Genomic DNA, 24,905 nt, shown 5'->3' on the forward strand with positions numbered 1-24,905 from the left:
ATTTTTCTATATCCATCAAATTGCTGAATATTGAAGGCCTTCACTCCTAGGTCCTTTCTCCGTAACCACTGTGGTGCACTTGGCATAGTGGGAGGCATGGAGCGGGGGTTGGATGGAAAAGTACATGGGGATTTGGAAGTGGGCTGCTCTGGGTTTGTATTCTGCATGTGCTACTTGTGAGTGGCTGAGCTCAGCTTTCAGCTGGCCCCAAAGCCCACAGTCCTAGTCATGGGTGTTTCACCTTTCTGAAGGTGGGGAGGGCTGTCACCTCTCAGGGCTCCCAGATGCAGAAGTGAGCCCTACAGAAGTGATTATCCATTGAGGTGGGCAGGAGTTTTCTGTGTACCCTGCCCCACCCCTCATTTCCCTCTCCAGCAGCAGGAAACACCTGTTCACTTTTTTTTCTCATTAGCTCTGGGATGTTGTGGGCTTGAAGTCCTTCTGGCAACTTGTGCAGTGCTTGCTGGGTGAATTTTCCTAGGGTGCATGGTTGCTTTGTTAGGGTGGCCCCAGTAACTGGTCTCATTGTTGGCTTTGGGAGGAGGGACCTCCTGGAAAGATCTGGGGAGCAGCATGGAGCCAACCCCAGCCTCTGACCTCCTGATCGCCATCTCTCAGGATCTGGGATGCTGGCTCTGAAAGATTGACTCCTCAGGTCTATGGTTCTCTCTGACCCACCTGGAGCTCTTTTTTTTTTTTTTTTTCAAAATAAAATTTATTTGCTAATGAAATTAAAATACAGTGAAAACCAAGTAAATGCTCTTTCAGAAGATTTTATCATATTTCAGTTATATTCTATTGATAATAATTACTTCTGTTTTTATTATTTGTATATCACCTTTCAGTTTACAAAGTCTTATCTAATAATTCTCTCCTACTTTAACACTAGTCAAACCACTTGAAACCATTTGAAATCGTTTGATGGGGCTTTGTGACATAGTGTAACGCATTTTCTGCCACAGATTGTCAAGGATCATATAATGAAAATAAATTTATATGACAGGTTTGGATAAGCAACTATTTCTTTGCTCCCTTTTCACAGATGAAATGATGTAATTCAGTAAGTATATTTTAGTCAACCAATCCTTTTGTTACATAGTTATGTAATGGAAAGGTGACAGTTGCTCATTATGTTGTAGTCAGTCTACTAGTAGTAGACATTCACCCGGAGCTCTTAAGCGTATAGGTTTGGTGCAGCCAGTGTTGGCTGAGCACTGACTGCTGATTAGACTTTTCCCTTTTCTCCACATTCATCCCCATCTTAGCCTACTTCCCTGTTTCCGGGGGCATCCTAGCCCTGCCTTTCAGGAGCTTTCTTTCCCTCATTCACAGCCTGCTTAACGTTTTTCATTTCTTCACAGGACGAGGACATGAAGAGAAAATTTAAGACTTTGCTTTTTGAAGAAGAAAAGTTGATGACTCTGCCCCAGGTTCCCACCCAGGTATTCTGGATCATGGTCATTAAATGTAGGCTAAGTTTAAAGAGCCAATGAGTGGAGGATAAGGAGTTTGAATAGTCTCTTTAGCAGTGATTGCATAACATTTTTTTGGTAAGGAATAATGTAGTAGATACTTTGTTTCAGCTTGATCTGCTCTGTCACCTGTAGAAGATTGAATAATGAAGTATGTTTAATGCATTAGAAAAGCATAGCTAGGGGTTATCATTTGGGAAGGCTCCTGTAAGGCAAGACTGGAAGACTTATTAGAGGCTCAGATTTAAATTTGTTGAAAAATTTAAAATTGGGGGGAGTGGTTGATGATTTCTGATTATAATCTTATTCCTCTAAAGTTCTTTGTAGGTATCAGTTAATATCTGTTTATTCCTGTCCTGCCTTCTTTTGGTAACACTCCTCTTCCTACTGCTCCCTTGCAATTTTATAAATGGGGAAACAAAGACACAAAAAAGATTGTCTTCCCACAAAAGAGCAAGACTTGAGGCTCCCTGGGAGAGGTATTGTGGTCCCTTTACATTTTCTAATTTAGAAGACAACCAAGAGGAGGCTGGTTATGCTGCTTACTTTGAATAGACATCATTGAGTGGTTGAAGCCCCAACAGAGAGAAATGTCAGTCCGATAATGGTGTCTGAGTTTGGGAGGGGTGTGGTGGGGATTCAGAGTCAATGAGGACAACCAGTATTCTTGGTCCTAGAAGTTTCACATGAAAGGCTCCAAGTTTACTGGAAGTATATAGGGAAACTTGGATAAATTGTAACCAAGCCAGAGGTTTTCTTTGAACATCTCTCCCTTTTCCTTTACTTTCAGCCTTCTACAAGTCGAAAGCGGCTTCTCGAAGGGGAAGCAGAGGATGCCGACCCCACAAAGCGCCTGGCTGTGTGTGCTGCTGTCTCATGAACACCGGTTGACCATGAAAGAAATGTACTTTCTTGAACCCTGCTGCCATGTTCTTTTTTTTTTTTAATTTTGCTGTACGCGGGCCTCTCACTGCTGTGGCCTCTCCCTTTGCGGAGCACAGCCTCCGGACGCGCAGGCTCAGCGGCCATGGCTCACGGGCCCAGCTGCTCCGCGGCATGTGGGATCCTCCCGGACCGGGGCACGAACCCGCGTCGGCAGGTGGACTCGCAACCACTGCGCCACCAGGGAAGCCCTGCCGTGTTCTTTAAATCTGTTTTGCATAGCTTGTATTTTCATTATGGGAACAGTTGCTTTTCCACAATCATTGATAGACAATTCAAAACGTAGTGGAACCTGGGCTTTGTGCTTTTGCTTGTTGATCAGCTCTTAATTACACGCCTTTAAGTGTGTGCATATTTGAAGTTGTGTGCCTTTCCTCTGGTGCCTCTACCTTGGCTGTAACCAGGCAGGTTTCTTAGGATGTATCCCTGGGTGAGCTGCATACAAATTCTAAAGTTGCATGGGACCGGGCACAGTGAGTCAGGGTGGGGTTTGTTGAGACTGGCCAGAGTCCTTACAAGACGGTCGGTACCTTGGTACATCTACTATGGGCCAGTTTTTAAATCTTTTTTAACTTTAATTTTTTAAAATTTTATTTTTCATTTTTATTTTTTTGGCCATGTGGCTTTCGGGATCTTAGTTCCCTGACCAGGGATCGAACCCGTACCCCCTGCAGTGGAAGTGCGGAGTCCTAACCACTGGACTGCCAGGGAATTCCCCCATGGGCCAGTTTTAGAGTCCCATTCTCACCCTCATCATCCCTGAAACCACAGAGCCAGATAAGTAGTGAAATTCAAAAACTTCCTGATTTTAGGAAGAGGACCAGGCACATCAACTGTGTTTATATGTAATACCCCACTGAATCCTATAACCAAACACTTTAATATTTCTGCAGCAAATATTCACAGTAAGAGGAATAGAGAAAACTGTAAATAGCTTCATGTCACTTCAGGTCCATCTTTTCTGCCACGAGAGTTATGGAGGACTCTCCAGTTTCAGAGCTGTTTGGATTTTGGAAATGTAACTAAGGCATGTGGGCATGTCATGTTGACCCAATGATGACCAAGGAGGCCCTGTGTAAAGCGCCTCCCTAGGTTCGTCTTGTCTAGTGATTCTATGGGCTAGGTCCTTGGATCACCTTTATGTTATAGGTGAGGAACCCAGGCTGAAGGACTAAGGTGACTTACCCAGTGTCACACAGCTAGGAAGTGGCAGAGCTGGGACCCAACCCAGGGCTTTCTGACTCAAATTCATGTTCCTCATCTCCGTCCCTTATTCATTCAGACTCAGGGATGTTGACTCACACTGACAAAACTCACATGAGACTGATTTCTACATCTTGAATGCCAGTATGTTCAGTCATGATGAATGGGTACAACGCCATGATCTGTGGAAGCTGGGACATCTTGGTGACAAGGAACAGAGGCCCATTCAAATTACTTCATGGAAAAGGGGATCTGTTTCAACCTTACAGAGGGCTGGGCCTGGGAGCCATCAGGAGCCCAGGCAGTTCTAATGGCTGGCTCTTCTTGTCTCTTTCTGACCCACTGATTTTGCTTCTTTTGTAACTTTGGCTGACTGATGCTAGGCCACATTGTAGCTTGCTGACTATGCCATGAGTTGAGTGTCTTGGTTCAGATGCCACTGGTGAGCCGGCCAGGGGAGGGTGAGGGGCACACAGCTGTTGCCCCAGGCAGTGAGGGTGGTGGTTGGCAATGGAAATTAGAAGGGTGTGCAAGCATTCTGAGGCTTGGCTGGCCTGTTGCTGAGGGTTAGATGGGGATTTAGGTGGTTTGCCTATTTAAAGGAATGAGGCTGAGATTGCCAAGTTAGATGGATTTTAGCTCATTTGAATATTTAATGTGAAGGCTGTGGTTTCTTAGGGCATCTTTTACTCTTGGGGTAGTCAGCGAGCCCTTCTCTGTTGCCAGAGCACTTTGTATTAGCTCTCTGATTATACCTACCATGGGAGGATGAATAATGGCCTCCAAAGATGTTCTTATCCTCATCCCCAGAATTTATAATTATGTGCCTTTACATGGCAAAAGAGACTTTGCAGATGTGATTAAGTGAAGGATCTCAAAATGGGAAGACCATCCTCTTTTATCAAGGTAGGCCCAGTGTTATCACAATGGTCCTTTTAAGAGGGACACAGGAAGAGTCAAGAGATGGAGTGGTGCTCTTTCAAAACAGAGGAAGAGGCCACAAGCCACTACAGGCAGCCACTAGAAGCTGACAGACAAAAAGCAAGGAAATGGATTCTCCCATCGGAACCTCCTGAAGGAACCAGTCCTTTTACTTTACACCTTGACTTTCGCCAGGTGAAACTGATTTCAGACTTGTGACCTACAAAAGTTGAGAGAATAAATGTGTGTTATTTTAAGCCACCCAATTTGTGGTAATTTGTTAGAGCACCCAGAGGAAACTAATACACTCATTACTAGTGGGGAGACATCAGCTGCCAATCTGGGGACACCCAGCATCTACTTCCTCTTCTTAACCTTATACTTTGGTTTTCTTTTTGGGGAATTCTTTCTCCCTATCCCATGAAGTCATAGAGGGAGGGGGAGATGGTACCTAGGTGTCTGCATCCCCCCTCCCCTGCCCCACATGCTGTAGAAAACAAAGGGGTCCCTAGAGGTGGCTCCTCTGGTAGAGCTCCTCTCACTGCCCACCCATCTGGAGGTGGGCACAGGATTTTGAAATGTGAGCAAATGGAGCTGGGATGGCAACATCAGTAGTGGGAGCAATATTGTGCTAATCTGAGATCTCTGAACTTCCTGACCTTTAGCTTTGGACAAGTTACCTCTCTCTAATTGCTGAGCTTTTATTTCCTTATCTGTAAAATGGGTGCAATAACATACCATCTTAATACGGCGTTTCTGAGGATTCAGTGGTGGAAGTTTCATTTACAGTGCCTGGTAGGGGATCTGTCAGCGTTGGCTTCTATCATTAAAGGTGGGAGGGTCACATACATAGCCAGAGGGAGCCATAGAAAGTTCCTGAACAAGGAAGTAACATCACCTGTTTACCTTTTTTGGGTTCACATAAGATGGGTGGATAACAGATGCCTTTGACAAGCAGATTTGGGAGATGCCAGGTCTGGGGTGGGTGGTGGGAGCAGAGGTGGAGGGGTACCACCCAGTGACTGAAGTAACTGCCAGTCCCTTCTGAAGAACAGGCATATTGCTTGGTGGTGGACCTCCGGTGTCTTGATGATGGTGCAGTAGACAGCTGTACTTTGTGTCTGTCCTGAACCTGATACGGCTTATGGTTAATTGCAACCCTATTTTTTCTGGGGGAGGGGAATGCCTCTTCCCACTTGCCCCAACCCGAGGTCCTTCTGGCAGGGTTGACCCCACCCCCTTCCTAGAGGGGCTCCATATAGTCAGATTTGGCCAATCTTGCTGTGATTGGCTCAGGCAGGTCACGTGACCCAAATGGGTCCAGTGAAAGAAAACCCAAGACTTTGGCTGGAACTACTGGGAAACAGCTCCTGCTATGAATATGTAACATTACATTTTCATAAATTCTGGGGAATTAGGATGAGAACATTTTCGGAAGCCATTATTCACCCTACCATGGTAGGTGTGAGTTCGGAGCTGCCCAGGACACTATGTGGAGAGAACTGCATGAGAATGAAGTCATCACAGAGGGAAGCAGAGCTGAGAGGCTGTAGAAACACTGAGGTTATCCTTGAGCACCTGGATCCAGCTATGCCTTAAGTGAGGTAACACCCAGGACTTTTAAATTATTCCCTTAATTGTTTTACTCCAGGTTGAGTTTTTAAAGTAAAAAAAAATTTTTGGTCGCTTGTGTCTGGAAAAGGCCAGACTAATAAATTCAACCACTTACACCTACAAACTCCAGGAGACCCTCAGGCACTCTTCTTCCTTTTTTTTTTTTTTTTTTTTTTTTACAAGTGAAAACATTCTCTGCTGTTGTTTTAGTGCCAACTTTAGGGTTTCCAGAGAGGTTTGGGGCAAAGAATGGAAAGTGAATATGTGGGAACTAAGTCCCTCCAGCCCCAAGGTTGAGCGAACCCCCTCCCAGCTAATTATACCACAGGGTTTGGGATCAGAGCCCCCTTCACTAAACTTTAGGAGTCTTGGAAGATAGGGCTGGAATTATACCACTGAAGCTTGGATAGCTTGATGTGTGCCAGGCATTGTGCTCAGAGAGGTGTGTGCCTCATCGCAAAGCTCATCTCAACCCTGTGAGGTATTACTACCGCTCCTCCCTTTGCAGATTTAGAGATCAAAGCTCTCAGGGTCTGTCAAGTGACCTGTTGAAGGTTTCCCAGTTTGCAAGAACCGGAGGCAAGACTTGAACTGAAATTTCCTTTTTCAAGGGCCCTTGGTTTTTGACCATAAAACAAAATTACTTAAGAGGTCTTGTCACCGGATTACCATTAGGTGAGCACTAGGTGCGGTGTTGACATTTTATCTGGATTATTTCAAGTCCTCCTAATTTGCTGGACGTTCCTGATTAAGGAGAAACAGGCTCCTGGAGACCTGACCTTAATCAGGCAAAGGTGAGTGGAGATGCGGGACTCGAATTTCGGATTCTCCATTGAGTCCGGCTTTCCAGGGACATGGACATCAACTGTGCTACTTAGGCTCGCGCACGTGCTCACACACCTTCGCGATGGGGCTCTCATCACCTTAGCGGCGTCTTCCCCCCGGACTTATTGGGATAATTCCCTCTTGGCTTGGACCATCTCCTCAAGCCCAAGTAGGTGAAGCAAAAGGGGCAGTGCCGAGGGGTCTGGTTCGGCGTCGTCCACAGTGCGGCAGGCGGCGGCGCCCAGCCCAGAACGGCGAGCTCTCTGGGCCGGCCGGACGGCTGCGGAGGGGGTGGACGCAACGCTGGGAACAGCAGCCGGCTCCGGAGGGCGCGGGAAGGGGGCGCGGCGAGTGCGCGCTTGCGCGGTCGGGGGAACTCGCGGAGGCGCGCGGGGAGCGGGCGCGGCGATGCGCGCGTGCGCTGTGTTGGGTGTGGGGGGGTGTGGGGGTCTCCGCGGCGGCGCGCGGCACGGCGGGAACATGGCGCGCGGGGCCGGGGCGCGCGCCTAGCTGGTGGGACCGTTAGCTCGAGGCGGACGCGGCCCGGGCCCCGCGGAGATGGAGCAGTCGCTGCAGCCGGCGCTCGAGCCCACCCCGGGGTCGACCCCGGCACGGAGCCGTAGGCGGCGGGAGCCCGAGTCACCGCCGGCGCCGCCTCCGGTGAGTGCGTGAGGGGCGCGGGCCGGGAGACTTTCTTTGTGAAACTCCGTCGGTGCGAGCCGGGCCGGGCCTCGGCGGCTGACGAGCGCCCGCGAGGCGGAACCCGCCCGGTCGTCCGGGTTCGAGCCCTGCCTCGCGCCGCTCGGCAGCGGGACCCGGTCTGTTGCCTGCCCGCCTCAGTTTCCGCGGGAGTGTGTGTGCGTGCACGGGGGGCCGTATACAGTCGGCGCCTAATGCGCGCGGTGCCAATCCCTTGCTTCCGTCCCCGCTGGGCGGTTGCTGCCCGTGACCTGGGCCCACGGGAGAGGTAGACCGCAGCCGCTGGGAGACAGGTGTCGGCGCAGCCCCGGGAGGCTCAGGTGCAGACAGCCCCAGGTGGAATCTAAGGCAGTGAGCTATCCGTTGCCGGAAGGAAGCAAGTCTGTCGGTGTCTCGGCACTGAGTGATTTTGGAATGCTTTACATCCATCTCAGCGTGGTGGTGTTTGGGGTATTTATCGGTCAGGGTGAAGGAAGTTGCGTGAAATGGACTTCGGAGGTGTGGCTCCGGCTGGATGGGATGGGATGCCCCTGAGCATTGGGCTCCCCAAACAGCCAGGGCATAGGAATAATTTGGAGCGCTTGATAAATAAGCAGGCGTCACAACTCACCCCAGGCCCACGGACTCAGACTCTCCAAAGCAGAGGAGCAGATTTTGAATTTTTAACAAGCTCCTGAGTGATTATATCAGGCACATTTGACAAGCACTGTTTTAGTGTAAGCTTCCTGAAAGCAGGGACCTGCTCACCATGGCATCTTGGTATCAGGCGCAGTGCTTAGCACATGGTAGATGGTCAGTAAATATTTGTAGAAAGACTAAATGACTTAGGGAGTTTCCAAAATAGGAGTTCTTGTATTTTCAGGAGCTTTTTGAAGTTATTATCTCTGTCACATTTACTGTATGATGTGATTTTTGTCAGTCCCAACTTAACTTTTGTAACTGTTTATAAATGCCTTGTTTTCAGTATATTTTAGGCGAAAGCAGGGTATACCTTGCTTAGTATAAACCATCAACTATGTATAATCAATCCTAGCTAAGTTAAAATTAATTCTGAAACTAAATTCTGAATTAAAAAATTGCATTTTTCTTTCTTTTCATCATTTGAGAACACTAGGCTTATAGGATTTTGTTCTTTTGAGGCAGGTAAATATTTACATTTTCATCAAAGCAAATCTGAATTACTGTTTATTCAGCAAAGTTGGCAATTTGCTTAAACCTCTGAGTATTTGTAATTTTTATGTGATATTTTGAAATTGAGATTTATGTTTAGTTCAGAGTCAATGCTAAAGTAGAATTGTTTGAAAGTTATTTGATATTTCAGGAGCTTTTTTTTCATGTTTTTTGAATTTCAATACTTAATTTCAGTAGTTGTTCATGGACAAAATATGAATGTATACGAAATGTATACAAAAACAAAATTTTAGGAATATGCATGTGAAGAAGAAAAATTGAAAATTAGGTGCTTTTTCTCTCAGCGTTTCATTTTTGTAGTTCATGCACATGTCTTTTTAAAAATTCCTTATTTTAATTGCGATATCAATATAATTGACATGTAACATATTAGTTTCAGGTGTACAACTTAATGATTTGATGTTTATATATATTGCAAAGTGATCACCACAGTAAGTCTAGTTAACATCCATTACCATACATAGTTACAGATTTTTTTCTTGTGATGAGAGCTTTTAAGATCTACTCTTTTAGCAACAGTCAAATATGCAATACAGTGTTATTAACTATAGTCACCATGCTGTGCATCCCTGTGACTTTTTTATTTTTAAGTGTCTTAAAAAACCCCAGCTTTGTTGAGATACAATTAATCTTACAATATGTGGTCTTTTTGTGACTGGCTTCTTTCACTTATCACAGTGTTTTTGAGGTTTATCTATGTTGTACCTGTATCATTTATTTACTGCTGAATAATACTTAATTGAACAGATATACTGCATTGTATCTTTTCATGCATTGATAGACATAGGTTCCCCCCCCCCACTTTTTGGTTATAATGAATGATGCTGCTATGAACATTTGTGTACAAGCTTTAGTGTGGACATATGTTTTCATTTCTCTTGGGCATGTCCCAATTGCTGGGTTACTTGGTAACTCTATTTTAACCTTTTGAAGAGTTGAAAAACTGTTTCCTAAGTCATTGCATCATTTTGCATTCCCACCAGCAGTGTATAAGAGTTTTACAGTCTTGCCAGTACTTGTTATTGGTTTGTCTTTTTTTTTTCTTTTAATTAATTTTATTTATTTTTGGCTGTGTTGGGTCTTCATTGTTGCCCACTGGCTTTCTCTAGTTGTGGCGGACGGAGGCTACTCTTTGTTGTGGTGTGCAGGCTTCTCATTGCAGTGCCTTCTCTTGTTGTGGAGCACTGGCTCTAGGCATGTGGGCTTCAGTAGTTGTGGCACACAGGCTCAGTAGTTGTGGCTCGCAGGCGTAGTTGCTCCGCGGCATGTGGGATTTTCCCGGACTAGGGATTGAACCCATGTCCCCTGCATTGGCAGGCAGATTCTTAACCACTGCGCCACCAGAGAAGTCCCATGGTTTGTCTTTTTAACTTAGCCATCCTAGTAGGTGTTAAATGGTATCTTATTGCAATTTTGATTTGCATTTCCTTGATGACTAATGATGTTGGGCATATTTTTGTGTGTGTGCTTATTGGCCATTTGTATATCTTTGGAGAAATTTCTGTTCAAATCCTTTGTCCATTTTGGGGGGGTTCAATTTTTAAATGGGTTATTTGTCTTTTTATTATTGAGTTGTAGGAGTTTGAAAAATATTTTGGATACTAAATTAGATATATGATTTGCAAATGTTTTCTCCCATTCTGTAGGCTGTTTTAACTTTTTTGACAGTGTCCTTTGTTGCAAAAAAAGTTTTAATTGTGATGAAGTTCTTTTGTTGCTCATGCTTTTGGTGTCATATCTAAGAATCCATTGCCAAATTCAAGGTCATGAAGGTTTACCCCTATGCTGTCTTCTAAGAATTTTATGTTTTTAGTTCTTATATTTAGGTCGTCAGTCCATTTTGAGTTAATTTTTGCATATGGTGTAAGGCAGTGGTCCAGATTCATTCTTTTGCATATTGTCATCTAGTTGTCCCAGCACTATATATTGAAAAGACTGTTCTTATCCCATTGGGTGATGTTTACACCCTTATTGAAAAATCAGCTGAATATGTGTTACGTTTTTTTTCTGGATTCTCAGTCTTATTCTATTGTCTATCCTTATGCCAGTACAACACTATTTGGTTACAGTAGCTTTGTAATAGGTTTTGAAATTAAGTGTAAGTCCTATAACTTTGTTCTTTTTCAAGACTGTTTTGACTTTTCTGGGTCCCTTACATATGGATTTTAGGATCAGCTTATCAATTTCTGCCCAAGAGTAGCTGGGATTTTTATAGAGATTGTGTTTAATCTGTCCTTTCAATGATGTTTTATAGTTTTCAGGCCCAAGTCTTAACACTTCTTCCAAAAATTTATCTAAGTATTTATTTTATTCTATTAGATGCTGTTGTACATGGTACTGTTTTTAACATTTCATTTCACATCATTGTTCATCACTAGCTCATTGCTAGTGTATAGAAAAAATAGTTGAGTTTTGGATATATCTTTTAGCTTCATCATTTAGTGGTAGTCTGTTCCAATTTTCTGTTTTCAGATCTTTCCTCGAAAATAGTGAGGAAGAATTGTCTTTGAAAGCTCAAGTATGGATGCAAATCCGGGTTCATACCTCTAAGTTTTGGCTCTGCTACTTACTAGTTGAGTTTTTTTTTTTTTTTGCGGTTCGCGGTCTTCTGACTGCTGTGGCCTCTCACGTTGCGGAGCACAGGCTCCGGACGCGCAGGCTCAGCAGCCATGGCTCACGGGCCCAGCCGCTCCGCGGCATGTGGGATCTTCCCGGACTGGGGCACGAAGCCGTATCCCCTGCATAGGCAGGCGGACTCTCAACCACTGCGCCACCAGGGTTGAGTTTTTGACAAATCTTAAGTGTTATATATCCAGTGTTCTCATATGTATAATGGGACAGTAATATCCATTTCAAAGAATTGTTAAGTAAAAGAGAATGTAGGTAGATATTTAGAACAATGCCTTGTGTGTGGTAGGGATTTGGTACTTTGTTGTTTATCTTCTTTTGCTAATTAACTCTATTTAAAAGCAAGCCCCAAAGCAAACAAAACTGCCAAACCAAAAAAAAAAAAAAAAAAAAAAAAATCCCTCCCCCCTCCAAAAAAAAAACCAAAAGCACCCCCCACACAAAACCAAAACCTCAAACCTCTTCCTGTCCCCGTCACTTTTCTGTGACCCAAGAAATCCCTGAGTGCTTGAGGAACAGTGACAGACAGTCTTTCACACCACACAGTTGTATTGTAAAAGGCTGCTAAATCTAGGCTGCTCTAGATACGATATTTGACAACATATTTGTATGTATTATTAAAAATAATAAAAGTGTAACTGAAAGCTGTTTGCTCTTACCCCATAGTTCTTATTAATGTCCTGTTCTTTTACTACTTATTTCTACTAAAAGCAGAAGCAGTATTTTTTCATTAAGTTTGTTGATTACAATTCTTGCTTCTTTTGAATGATTGCTATTTTTTTAACATCTTTATTGGAGTCTAATTGATTTACAATGTTGTGTTAGTTTCTGCTGTACAACAAAGTGAATCAGCTATATGTATACATAGATCCCCATATCCCCTCCCTCTTGCATCTCCCTTCCACCCTCTCTATCCCACCCCTCTAGGTGGTCACACAGCACTGAGCTGATCTCCCTGTGTGATGCAGCTGCTTCCCACTGGCTAGCTATTTTACATTTGGTAGTGTATGTATATCACTGTTACTCTCTCACTTCATCCGAGCTTACCCTTCCCCCTCACCGTGTCCTCAACTCCATTCTCTACGTCTGTGTTTTTATTCCTGTCCTGACCCTAAGTTTGTTAGAACCATTTAAAAAAAAATTTTTTTAGATTCCATATATAGGTGTTAGCGTTCGGTATTTGTTTTTCCCTTTCTGACTTACTTCACTCTGTATGACAGACTCTAGGTCCATCCACCTTCACTGCAGTACTATTTACAATAGCCAGGTCATGGAAGCAACCTAAATGTCCATCGACAGATGAATGGATAAAGAAGATGTGGCACATATATACAATGGAATATTACTCAGCCATAAAATGATTGCTATTTTTAAAAAACTCTTAGAGACAAAGCCTGATGTTTGAATTGAAATTTAATATTATTATTGTTTGTTTGTTTGTTTTTTGCGGTACTCGGGCCTCTCACTGTTGTGGCCTCTCCCGTTGCGGGGCACAGGCTCAGGACGCGCAGGCTCAGCGGCCATGGCTCACGGGCCCAGCTGCTCCGCGACATATGGGATCTTCCCAGACTGGGGCACGAACCCCGTATCCCTTGCATCGGCAGGCAGACTCTCAACCACTGCGCCACCAGGGAAGCCCAATAGTATTATTTTTATTTTGGTGCTTTTTCAGTAGCTGGAGTAGATTGCTATTTTGTGCAGGAGGAAACCAGAGACAACAATATAATGCAGATATAATGCTTGTAACATATCATGTTCATTGAATGTATATTCACTATGAACCAAAGAAAATAATTGTTTATACTGTAAATATTATTTAAACAATATAAACTTACCTTCAGAATCACAATTATAATTAAATTTATAACCTACAGATCCACAGATTGATCTCACAGACATTTGTATAAGAAAATTTTATTTATTTATTTTTGGCTGTGTTGGGTCTTCGTTGCTGCGCACAGGCTTTCTCTCTAGTTGTGGTGCGTGGGCTTCTCATTGCAGTGGCTTCTCTTGTTGCCGAGCACAGGCTTCTCATTGTGGTGGCTTCTCATTGTGGTGACTTCTCATTTTGGTGGCTTCTCGTTGTGGATACGGGCTCTAGGTGTGTGGGCTTCAGTAGTGTGGCACGTGGGCTCAGTAGTTGTGGCTTGCGGGCTCTAGAGCGCAGGCTCAGTAGTTAGGTGCATGGGCTTAGTTGCTCTGAGACGTGTGGGATCTTCCCGGACCAGGGCTTGAACCTGTGTCCCCTGCATTGGCAGGCTGATTCTTAACCATCGTGCCACCAGGGAAGTCCCTATAAGAAAATTTTAAATCAAAGTGTCTGTATTAAAACAAAAATAAAAACACAGCCTTTTATTATTACAAAAACTGCATGTGTGCATGGTATAAAATTAGAAAACATAAGACAAACAAAAATACCCCCCCCGTAACGTTACTAATACAGTGATTACTACTATTAATACCTTAATACATAACTTTCTGGAACTTTTTCTGTACATCTTTCTATACAACAGTATTTGCACATATACACACAAATGTATATAGGTATTTTCATTAAAATAAGACGGCACAAAATGTCTTTACTTCTAATTATATTTTAAATCATCTTTATTTAGGTATAATTTATAAAAAAATAAAATTTATCAACTTTAAGTGTATAGTTGTATGAGTTCTGACAAATATGTATAGTTGTATAATCACCATCACAGTCAGTAAAAGTTGTAGAAGACTTTTCCTTTTTATTACTGAGTACTGTTCCAATGTATGTGTCCTGCAATTTGCTATCCAGTTACTAGTTGATGAACATTTGGGTTTTTTTCTGGTTTTTAGTGATTGTGAATAGAGCTCCTATGAACATTCACATACAAGTCTTTGTGTGTTTCATAAGACATACAGACAGACACACATTATTATATATTTTGTAAGTATTTAGGAGTGGGATTGCTGGATTGTATGGTGAACATTATATAGATACTGTTTTGAAACCTTTTTTTTTCAGGCATTGATCCCCCTCCCCACCAACTTTCTTCCCATTTAAGTAAATTTTCCTCTTAATAAATTCTCAGACAATATTAAAAATTTTGCCTATGGGGCTTCCCTGGTGGTGTAGTGCTTAAGAATCTGCCTGCCAATGCAGGGGACACGGGTTCGAGCCCTGGTCCAGGAAGGTCCCACATGCCGCAGAGCAACTAAGCCCCTGTGCCACAACTACTGAGCCTGTGCCCTAGAGCCTGCATGCCACAACTACTGAGCCCACAACTACTGAAGCCTGCGTGCCCAGAGCCTGTGCTCCACAACAAGAGAAGCCACTGCAATGAGCCTGTGCACTGCAATGAAGAGTAGCCCTGGCTCGATGCTACTAAAGAAAGCCTGCGCTCAGCAATGAAGACCCAACACAGCCAAAAATAAATAAATATAATTAAAAAAAAAATTTTGCCTATCTAAGAATGTTCTTTGAAGCTGTTATGTCAAAATCAGTATCTAATCCAGGATCATGCCTTAATTAGTGTCACTTAAGTTTCTTTTAATGTAGCATGTTCCCTTTTTTCATGATTCTGAGTCACTGAGGAGACCAAACCAGTTGTCCTGCAGTTATCTTCTGGATTAGTCTGGTAGCTTCCATGTGGTGCCATTTATCTTGTTTCTTTATTTCCTGTAAACTAGAAGCTGTATAAAAAGACTTGATGGATCCAAGTTAAATATTTTGGCTAGATTATACCACTGGTAATGTCTACTTAATGTTGTGATATAAGGCTTGTTTTATCATTAATTTTCTTGCTGTTGAGAAACAGAAAGCAGTTATAATATCCTTCTATTCTTTAACTAGAGATCAGAGACTAGTCCCTTTTACTAGAGATCAAAAGTAGTATTGGGAGATTGAACAAGCAGTAACAGTAACTAGAGAGTACAACAGTAAAAGGGGGGAAGCAGGTGTCATAGTATGGCTCTAAGTGCCCTTACTGTGACCACTACCAAAAAACCCCTTTTTATCTCATGGCTGTATTACCTCTAGGAGAGGAAATTTTAGTCTGGAGAACATGCATTATTTAATAATTAATAGTGTAAAGTTAAATTGCAGTAATCTGAAATGTGAGTTGTTGAGATTCTAGCTGACAAATAACTGTTTGTAATGAGGATGTGGTACTATGTTGTGGATAAAGAACGGATTGCTAAGAAATAGCAGGTGGTCTAAGTAAAACAGCAAACCTGACTCTGTTGTAGCTTTGCAAGAGTGGAAAATAAGTTTAGCTGTGACTGTTAAATATGGAAGGCATCTTATTGTATACGGTTTTCCTTTTCAGGATTATATATCTGGCATTTCCATGCTATCACTGGCTAAGTTTGCCATAGTAGAAGTTCAAAAATTGCCATAGTAGTGTTTCAACTTACTGTGGACTTAGTTCAGAAAAGGTAGGAAAATTTTCTTATCAGTATTCTCTTCACTTCCAGAATTGCATAAAGAATATCACTTTGATGAAGATGAAACTTACTATGATTATTATTTCCCTCTGTCAGTCATCATAAAAGGAAAATCAGAAACCTTGATACGTATATTTTGCCAAATCATGCATGTAGAAAGCCATTGGTGCCCATTTTTAGATTATAGATGCAAGAAAAAATAATTTTTGAAGATGAGGAGGGGAAAGTAAGAATAGGTTAAAATACATATTGGAAAAGAGTCATCCAAATAAATAGAAAGTAGGAGCAAGTGGAGATGAGAGAAGAGGGTAATTATTAGATTTAAAGGACAAACATTCTAAAAATTATTATTGGGATCTCTTGTGTGACCTTTCTTTCTTTTGTGATTGAACTCTGCAGCATCAAGTAAAGCTGGAATGGATTCAGTTCCTTGGGGCTGAAGGTATTTTTCTTGGTTGTTTTATTTTAGCAGTTGGACTGGGCAGTTTAAGGAATGTAGTTTTAAAATAATAAGTCTAATCTTGACATCCTATGTTCATGGACCAGAAGACTTAACAGTGTTAATATCGCAGTACTCCCCCAAATGATGTACAGGTTAAGTGCAATTCCTATCAAAATCCCATCTGCCTTTTTTTTGCAGAGATTGACAAGCTGATCCTAAAATCCATGTGGAAGTGCAGCATACCCAGAATAGCCAAGACAATCTTGAAAAAGAACAAACTTAGAGGTCTCACACTTCCCAATTTCAAAATCTACTATAAAGCAACAGTAATCAAGACAGTGTGGTACTAGCTTAAGAATAACAGGTTGGGGCTTCCCTGGTGGCGCAGTGGTTGAGAATCCGTCTGCCGATGCAGGGGACACAGGTTCGTGCCCCGGTCCGGGAAGATCCCACATGCTGCGGAGTGGCTGGGTCCGTGAGCCATGGCCGCTGAGCCTGCGCATCCGGAGCCTGTGCCCCGCAACGGGAGAGGCCACAACAGTGAGAGGCCCACGTACTGCAAAAAAACCAAAACCAAAACAAAACAAAAAAGAATAACAGGTCAATGGAATTGAGAGTCCAGAAATAAATCCTCACATTTACGGCCAACTGATTCTCAGCAATGGTGTGAAGACCATTAAATGGGGGAAGGAATGGTCTTTTCATTGAATGTTGCTGGGCAACAAACAACTGGATATCCGCATACAAAGTGATGAATTTGGACCCTTACCTCACACCATACACAAAAATTAACTCAAAATAAATCAGAGACCTAAATGTAAGAGCAAAAACAATGAAAATCTTATCAGAAAACACAGGTCTATAAGTGACAACATTTTTATAAATTTATTTATTTATTTTTGTCTGCCTTGGTTCTTCATTGCTGTGTGTGGCTTTCTCTAGTTGCGGTGAATGGGGGCCACTGTTCCCTGTGGTGCATGGGCCTCTCATCACGGTGGCCTCTCCCATTGTGGAGCACGGGCTCCAGGCATGTGGGCCCCAGCAGTTGTGGTATGTGGGCTCAGCAGTTGTGGCTCGTGGGTTCCAGAGTGCAGGCTCAGTAGTTGTGGCGCACGGGCCCAGCTGCTCCGCAGCATGTGGCATCCTTCTGGGCCAGGGCCTGAACCTGCGTCCCCCGCATTGGCAGGAGGATTCTCAACCACTGCGAAGCCTGTGACAACATTTTTAATGCAAGCATGTTCACCTCCATGTGCTTGTGAGATATTATGCCAAATTGTAGTGCAGAGGAAGCCATCAACTCTGTAAGACTTAACCCTGTGACCGTCTTTTACTAAGAGCTTAGTTTCCTGAAATTGTTAGTACAGTTTGATACTGAAGAGTATATATTTAATAAGAGCAAACACTTAGGTTGAAACAGTACCTTTTATTTTGGAGTTAATTGGTCATTCCTATTCCCCTCTCAGGAATTTGCATGCTACTAATGTGATTTTGGAATTCAGGCACCTTTATTGGACATTTGGTCCTGTGTATAGTTTCTTGTCCTTGGGAAAATTATCTGACGGGATTGCACAATTTCCTGAGAGGGTACTAAAAAAGTATTAAAAACACTGCCACACATGCTTTTGTTCTGTATGTAATGTTTTTGTGTAGAGTGCTGTCTTGGATCCTTATGGTTTTAGCTTATGTAGATACAGGATTTTTGAAAGTTGCTCCACTGTCAAATAATGCTCTTCTTAAATTCATTGCTTCTTTCTTTCTTTATTTTATTTTTGCCTGTGTTGGGTCTTTGTTGCTGCGTGGGGGCTGTCTCTAGTTGCAGAGAGTGGGAGCCACTCATTGTGGTGTCTTCTCTTGTTGCAGGGCATGGGCTCCAGGTGCGTGGGCCTCTGTAGTTGCAGCATGCAGGCTCAGTAGTTGTGGTGCATGGGCTAAGCTGCTCTGCCGGCTGTGGGATCTTCCCAGACCAGGGCTTGAACCCATGTTGCCTACATTGGCAGGCGGATTCTTAACCACTGTGCCACCAGGGAAGTCCCAAATTCATTGCTTCTTAATCTCCACAAAGATTTATGAAAGCCAGTTTTAAAAATTGTTCAGGAAATTGGTCATAAATTCCAAATATATTTCATAAAAATAAAATTTTTGTTAGGTATATTTGGAAGAACCATGTAAATTATAGAGTACTGTGTGTAGGTAGTGTTCCTTCCATAAGTATAAGATCTGTTGGTTTCAGATTATTATCACTAACATGTTGTGCTTACTATGTGTTAAGTACTGTTCTAAGTCCTTTACATAAATTAACTCATTTAATCCTCACAACTATCTTATGAGGTAGTTACAATTGTTATCACTGTTTTACACATGAGGAAACTGAGATACAGCAAGGTTACTAAGTAGTAACTTACTCAAGCTCCACAGTTAGGAAGCTGAGTTGCCCTGGATTCTAATTTAGTAGAATCTAAGTTCTTAACCACTGCCCTAGACGATCTTTGATTTGAATGATCATTAAGGACATAGTCATCAATTGGAACTTTTGCTACTGAATGTTAGGCTTGTTGCAGAACAGCAGTATAGGAATTCCCCTGGATATTTTGTTAAAATCTAGTTTTCATGGTGGGGTTTAAGGTTATGTTGGCACAGTATTCTGGAATTTGAGTCCTTATGATGATAGAGCCAAAGAATGAGTACTTGTTACTAACTTTATTCTTTCATTTTATTATCTTGCAACTTTTTTATCAATCAAAAGATAAAATTAACTACGATGTAAGCAGTTTATTTTTAAGTATTTAAAATTATAAAGCTGTTATTAAACTAAAGCTTAATGGAGTACCTGACATAAATGTTTCTTAAATGAATAATGGAAATTAAACCAGATAATGAAGAAAAGTATTAAACGAAATGAGTCTATTTAAAAATAATAGTTTTTAAGATAGTAAAGGAATGATTCTAATTTCATATGCATCTCTGAAATAAAAGGAATTATAAAATAAAATCATAGCTTGTAGCTTCCGTGTTTATTGATGAAGGGAATCAGTCTTTATAATGCAAATTAAAAGTTGTTAACTAAAAACAAAGCAAAATTAATACTATAAGTCATTTATTGATTCAGAATTTTAGCCCAAGGTCAGGTTTGTGAAATTAATGTATAATTTTAGTTTCCTAAAAGAAGTTTTTGATTGTTTAAAAAAAAAAGGATTCCAGAAATATATTCTTCATTTGAATTTCCTGTGAGAGTAAAAAGTAAGTATTTACTTAATAAATATCAAATTTTGAGCTTTTCCTTATTCTTGAAGGAAAGTTGAAATAATTGAATGTCTAGAGACAGTTTTACACCACTTTTTTGTTTGTTTGTTTTTGTTGCACTGCACAGCTTGGGGGATCTCAGTTCCCCACCAAGGGATTGAACCCCGGTCCCGGCAGTGAAGGCACTGCGTCCAAACCAGTGGACCACCAGGGAATTCCCTATACTGCTTTGTTTTAAGCCATGTCTGTTTGTGAACTCAAAGCTATTTAGAGAAGGATTTAAAATTTTTATCCTTTGTGAGATGGGTTGTAAACAAATTGGCAGATATTGAGAAATACGATTACTCTTCTACTTTAGAGTACATATTTATTTCTAGTTGAAGTTGGAAGAGATAGAATTAGTCGATGTGTTTGCTAGTTAATTTTTTTCAAAATGTCCTTGGTTTCCCACCATTGTCATAGCATTTTGATTGATTTTATAGAGGGAGTTGTGAAAGTGAATTTGTGTCAATTTGGCTCAAACATTTAAAAAAAAGTTTTTCTTGTGTATTTTATCACTTTTTGTTCATAGTGAGTGAGTTTAGATACAGCAGTATTTCAACATTGGCTTTTAAAAATTATGACATTGAAAACACATTATGTTTAACAATACTGCAGAAAATAAAAGTTACTTTTATTAAATTTCCACTTATACAAAGTTTGTATGTAAGACATGTATTTACTGTTAAGGATAATGGACTCTTAAATTTTATATTCTCAGCCCAAGATATTTTTGAGCTTCAGTAAATAGAAACAATAATTTATAAAATAAATTGTGTATACCTACCATGAATTACCTTACTTTTGATTTCTGAATGGGACAATAGTGAAGGTAGTAGTTTTATTTTGCAGTGTGGAAGATGATTTCATTGCCTGATTTTCTACCCATTTTGTCCTGTATGTGTTGTCAGGTCAGATGTTCTCAACCAAGAGTCTTAAAAAATCACTCCATATGTGAGAAAATTATTTCCCTTATAGCTGCAAGTCCAGATACGAACTTTAAAAAGCATGTAAGCAAGTTGTATTTAAGTGTTCCATTTCAAACGCTGCCTTAAATTTAGAGAGTTGTGTATCATGGCATTGTAGCATATGTAGTGTCAAAAGCATGAGATCTGCACTTTATTGTCCCATTCATAAAGTGAGAATGCTACCATTGCTTATTTTACAGGGTTGTTGTCAGGATTAAATGAATTAATACATATATATTATTTAAAACACTTTCAGGCACATAGTAAGTGCTAAATAAATGCTAGGTGTGTGTGTGTGTGTGTTTTGTTGTTGTTATTACTATTGTTGACCTAAAACAAACAGACTGCCAGATATTTCTCCAGCAAAGACGGGTTTATTTGGGATCAGCAGAGAACTGCAGTTGGGGGTGGGCATCCATGGTGAGCACACACGGCAAGGGAAGGAGAGCACTTTTATAGAGAGGAAGTTGGGAGGACTGTAGTAAAGGAGTCCATGGCTTTTCAGTGGTTGTGTCCTTGCCAGGAAAGAAGAGGAGCCTTTCTTTCTGTTGGGCTCTGCTATCATTACAGGGTATGGGAGCTCCCCTTTCTGGTCTCCCAACTCTATTTAACTGAGGTTTCTGTTTATTAATTTTTAACATTTCTCCCTTTTGATCAGGATCTTTCTCTGAAAGCATCTTTTATCGAGTCAGGTTTTCTAGTTTCAGTGGCTTTTTGTCCCTCAATGCCAGGAAGGGCCTTTCCTGGGTGTGTAGTATCTCATGTTGGAGGGAAAGTGCACAGACTGGATAGTTAGTGATGTCGTATTTGAGTAACAAGGAGGGCTAGGAGGGAAAACTCTCAAGTACTTTTAATCTAAAATCCATATGTTATCAAGATCACAGACACTGGAGATCATCTGAAGTGCTATGTTATCATCAGAGGTTTGGTGGCAAACTTCCAACAGGCTGGGTCCAGATATCTTGGGAAAGCTGTCTCATCAGATGTCATCTGCTTCAATTCCAGGAAATCTTTACTTTCAGATCACCATATGATGGTGCAGGTCCATTCAGGGTTTGGTGCTTACTTTAGGTATGTCACATGAATCCAAGAGTCTGTTCCTTGAAGTTTGGTGGTATAAGGGTTGGTTAGCAGTACGTGATAGGGGCCTCTGCAGTGAGGTTGAAGAGAGCTCTTCTGGAGGTGTCTTTTCCAGTAGATGAAATCTTCAGGTTTCAAGATGTGATGCTTAAGTATTTTGTCTCCCCGAGTACACTATGAAAAGATCGCTCTACCAAAGCATGGTTATTTTTATTATTTATTTATTTATTTAATGACATGCTACTTAAAAAAAAAATAAATTATTTATTTTTGGCTGCATTGGATCTTCATTGCTGCACGTGGGCTTTCTCTAGTTGCTGTGAGCGGGGGGCTACTCTTCGTTGTGGTGCATGGGCTTCCCATTGTGGTGGCTTCTCTTGGTGTGGAGCATGGGCTCTAGGCACGTGGGCTTCAGTAGTTGTGGCACGCAGGCTCAGTAGTTGTGGCCTACGGGCTCTAGAGTGCAGGCTCAGTAGTTGTGGCGCATGGGCTTAGTTGCTCCGTGGCATGTGGGATCTTCCTGGACCAGGGATCGAACCCGTGTCCCTTGCATTGGCAGGTGGATTCTCAACCACTGCGCCCAGCATGGTTATTTTTATTACAAGCAATTTTACCTTTGCAAAATTTCAGTATCTCTCCTTTTATCAGTTGTGCATCAAAAGAACCAGGAGCCAAGTGCATTAGGCATCCTGTGACTATCTCAAAGGGTAAGAGTTTATGAATTCCAAAAGGGATGGATCTGAGATTTGAAAGGACCAATGGCAATGCTTTTGGCCAAGGTATTTGGAGAGCTTCTACAGATTTTTCCAGTTGAGTCTTAATAAAGCCCTTATTTAGTGCATTTGACTAAAGCAGAGGATTGAGGGTGGTAAGCACAGTGAAAGTATTATAAAACTGGCCAGACTGCACAGACTTGTCGAAGTACCTGGCCATTAAATGGGTTCCTGGATCACTATGAAGGTTGAGGGCGTTCCCTAGGTAGGGATAATTTTTTCCAAAAGGACTTTTTAGCCATAAAGGAGGCAGTAGCCTGTCTGCCAGGGAAGCCTTGTCTAGTGTGATAACATACAGACCATAACTAAAACATATTTATATCCATGAGACAGAGGAAGTTGTATGAAATCCGTTTGCCAGACCTCAAATGGTCCATTAGGCAGTTTAAAATGTCTGAGAGCAGTACGAACAGGCTTCCCTGGGTTGTACTTCAGATAAATGGGACAAGTGAGATAGGCACTTTTGGTGGCCTTATTAATGATTTCTCACCAATATTGATTCACGAAGGCTATCATTTTGTCAGTAGACTAATGGTTTATTGCGTGTACAATGGTGAGGACTGGGAATTTTAGAGCCGCTGGTAGAACTTGGTTGTTATCTGGTCCAAACCAGAGCTTTCTCTCTCTTTTTTTTTTTTTTTTTTTTGTGGTACGCGGGCCTCTCACTGTTGTGGCCTCTCCCGTTGTGGAGCACAGGGTCCGCACGCGCAGACTCAGCGGCCATGGCTCACGGGCCCAGCCACTCCGCGGCATGTGGGATCTTCCCGGACCAGGGCACGAACCCGTGTCCCCTGCATGGGCAGGCGGATTCTCAACCACTGCGTCACCAGGGAAGCCCCAGAGCTTTCTCTTTTTATCAAGTGAACAGTTGTTGAGTTTCCAATCTTGTTTTTTTTTTTTCTGAGGCCAATTGTTGGGCTTCTCTAGCCAGTTTTTCTAAGTTATCATTTGGAGAAATATCCCTTTCGACCATGACAGAGGTTTGGCTATTGTTGGTTCCTTTAAGGGCAGCTTTCCTTGCAGAAATATCAGCAAGGTGATTTCCCTTAAATTTCAGAGAGTCAAGTTTAGAATGCCCTGGAATCTTAATAATAGCTAAAGTAGTAGGTAAAAGTATTGCATCCAGTAATTCCTGAACATAGGGGCCATTTTAAATTTTATTTCCACTGGAAGTAAGAAAGCCATGTTGCTTCCACTACATTTCAAAATCATGAGTTATTTAAGCACATCTACTCTTAATATAAATATTGGCAGTTTTGTCATTGGCTAAAGCATACCTCATTTTACTGTGCTTCACTTTATTGCACTTTGCAGATATTGCATTTTTTTACAAATTGAAGGTTTGTGGCAATTCTGCATTGAGCAAGTCTGTCGGCTACATTTTTTTCCAACATTTGCTCACTTCATATCTCTGTGTCACATTTTGGTAACTCTCACAATATTTCAAAATTTTTCATTAATTTTATATTTGTTATGGTGATCTGTGGTCAGTGATCTTTGATGTTAGTATTGTGATTGTTTTGGGGCACCACGAATTGTGCCCACATAAGATGTTGAACTTAATTGATAGATGTTGTGTGTGTCCTGACTGCTCCACTCACTGGCCGTTCTCCTGCCTATCTCTGTCTCCTTGGGCCTCCCTATTTCCTGAGACACAATAGTATTGAAATTAGGCCAATGAATAAACCCTTCGGTTGACTCTAATCAAAGGAAGAGTTGCAAATCTTTCACTTTAAATTGAAAGCTAGAAATGATTAAGCTTAGTGAGGAAGGCATGTCAAAAGTTGAGATAGGCTAAAAACTAGGCCTCTTACCCAAGTTGTGAATGCAAAGGAAAAGTTCTTGAAAGAAAGTGCTGCTCCAGTGAATACACAAACGATAAGGAAGCGGGACAGCCTTATTGCTGATATGAAGAAAGTTTTTTTTTTTTTTTTTAAGATTTTGGGGGTAGGAGTTTATTAATTTTATTTATTATTTATTTTTGCTGTGTTGGGTCTTCCTTTCTGTGCGAGGGCTTCTCTAGTTTTGGCAAGCGGGGGCCACTCTTCATCACGGTGCTCGGGCCTCTCACTATCGTGGCCTCTCTTGTTACGGAGCACAGGCTCCAGACGCGCAGGCTCAGTAGTTGTGGCTCATGGGCCTAATTGCTCTGCGGCATGTGGGATCTTCCCAGACCAGGGCTCGTACCCGTGTCCCCTGCTTTAGCAGGCACATTCTCAACCACTGCGCCACCAGGGAAGCCCTGAAGAAAGTTTTAATGGTCTGGATAGAAGATCAAGCTAGCCACAGCATTCCCTTAAGCCAGAGCCTAATCCAGAGCAAGGCCCTAACTCTCTTTGCTTCTGTGAAGGCTGAGAGAGGTGAGGAAGCTGCAGAAGAAAAGTCTGAGTTAGTAGAGGTTGGCTCATGAGATTTAAGGAAAGAACCTGTCTCCATACATAAAAGTGCA

General features: G+C 42.0%; 2 protein-coding genes across 5 annotated transcripts in view; both read left to right on the forward strand.

The window, feature by feature from the left end:
• Nucleotides 1-4,799, forward strand: part of CHEK2 (checkpoint kinase 2) — a 43,905-nt gene extending 39,106 nt beyond the window's left edge. For all 3 annotated transcript variants that reach the window (XM_059040230.2, XM_067015876.1, XM_059040227.2), the window contains 2 exons: nucleotides 1,362-1,442; nucleotides 2,263-4,799. In XM_059040230.2, coding sequence (XP_058896213.1) covers nucleotides 1,362-1,442; nucleotides 2,263-2,352 — 171 coding nt within the window. In that variant the 3' untranslated portion in view covers nucleotides 2,353-4,799. The remainder of the gene's footprint in view (nucleotides 1-1,361; nucleotides 1,443-2,262) is intronic.
• A 2,627-nt stretch (nucleotides 4,800-7,426) lies between these two features.
• The window catches only part of TTC28 (tetratricopeptide repeat domain 28), a 573,809-nt gene continuing 556,330 nt past the window's right edge, over nucleotides 7,427-24,905 (forward strand). For both annotated transcript variants that reach the window (XM_059040205.2, XM_059040206.2), the window contains exon 1: nucleotides 7,427-7,637. In XM_059040205.2, coding sequence (XP_058896188.1) covers nucleotides 7,536-7,637 — 102 coding nt within the window. In that variant the 5' untranslated portion in view covers nucleotides 7,427-7,535. The remainder of the gene's footprint in view (nucleotides 7,638-24,905) is intronic.

This window comes from Kogia breviceps, chromosome 15 (assembly GCF_026419965.1).
Source record: "Kogia breviceps isolate mKogBre1 chromosome 15, mKogBre1 haplotype 1, whole genome shotgun sequence".
Lineage (NCBI taxonomy): Eukaryota > Metazoa > Chordata > Mammalia > Artiodactyla > Physeteridae > Kogia > Kogia breviceps.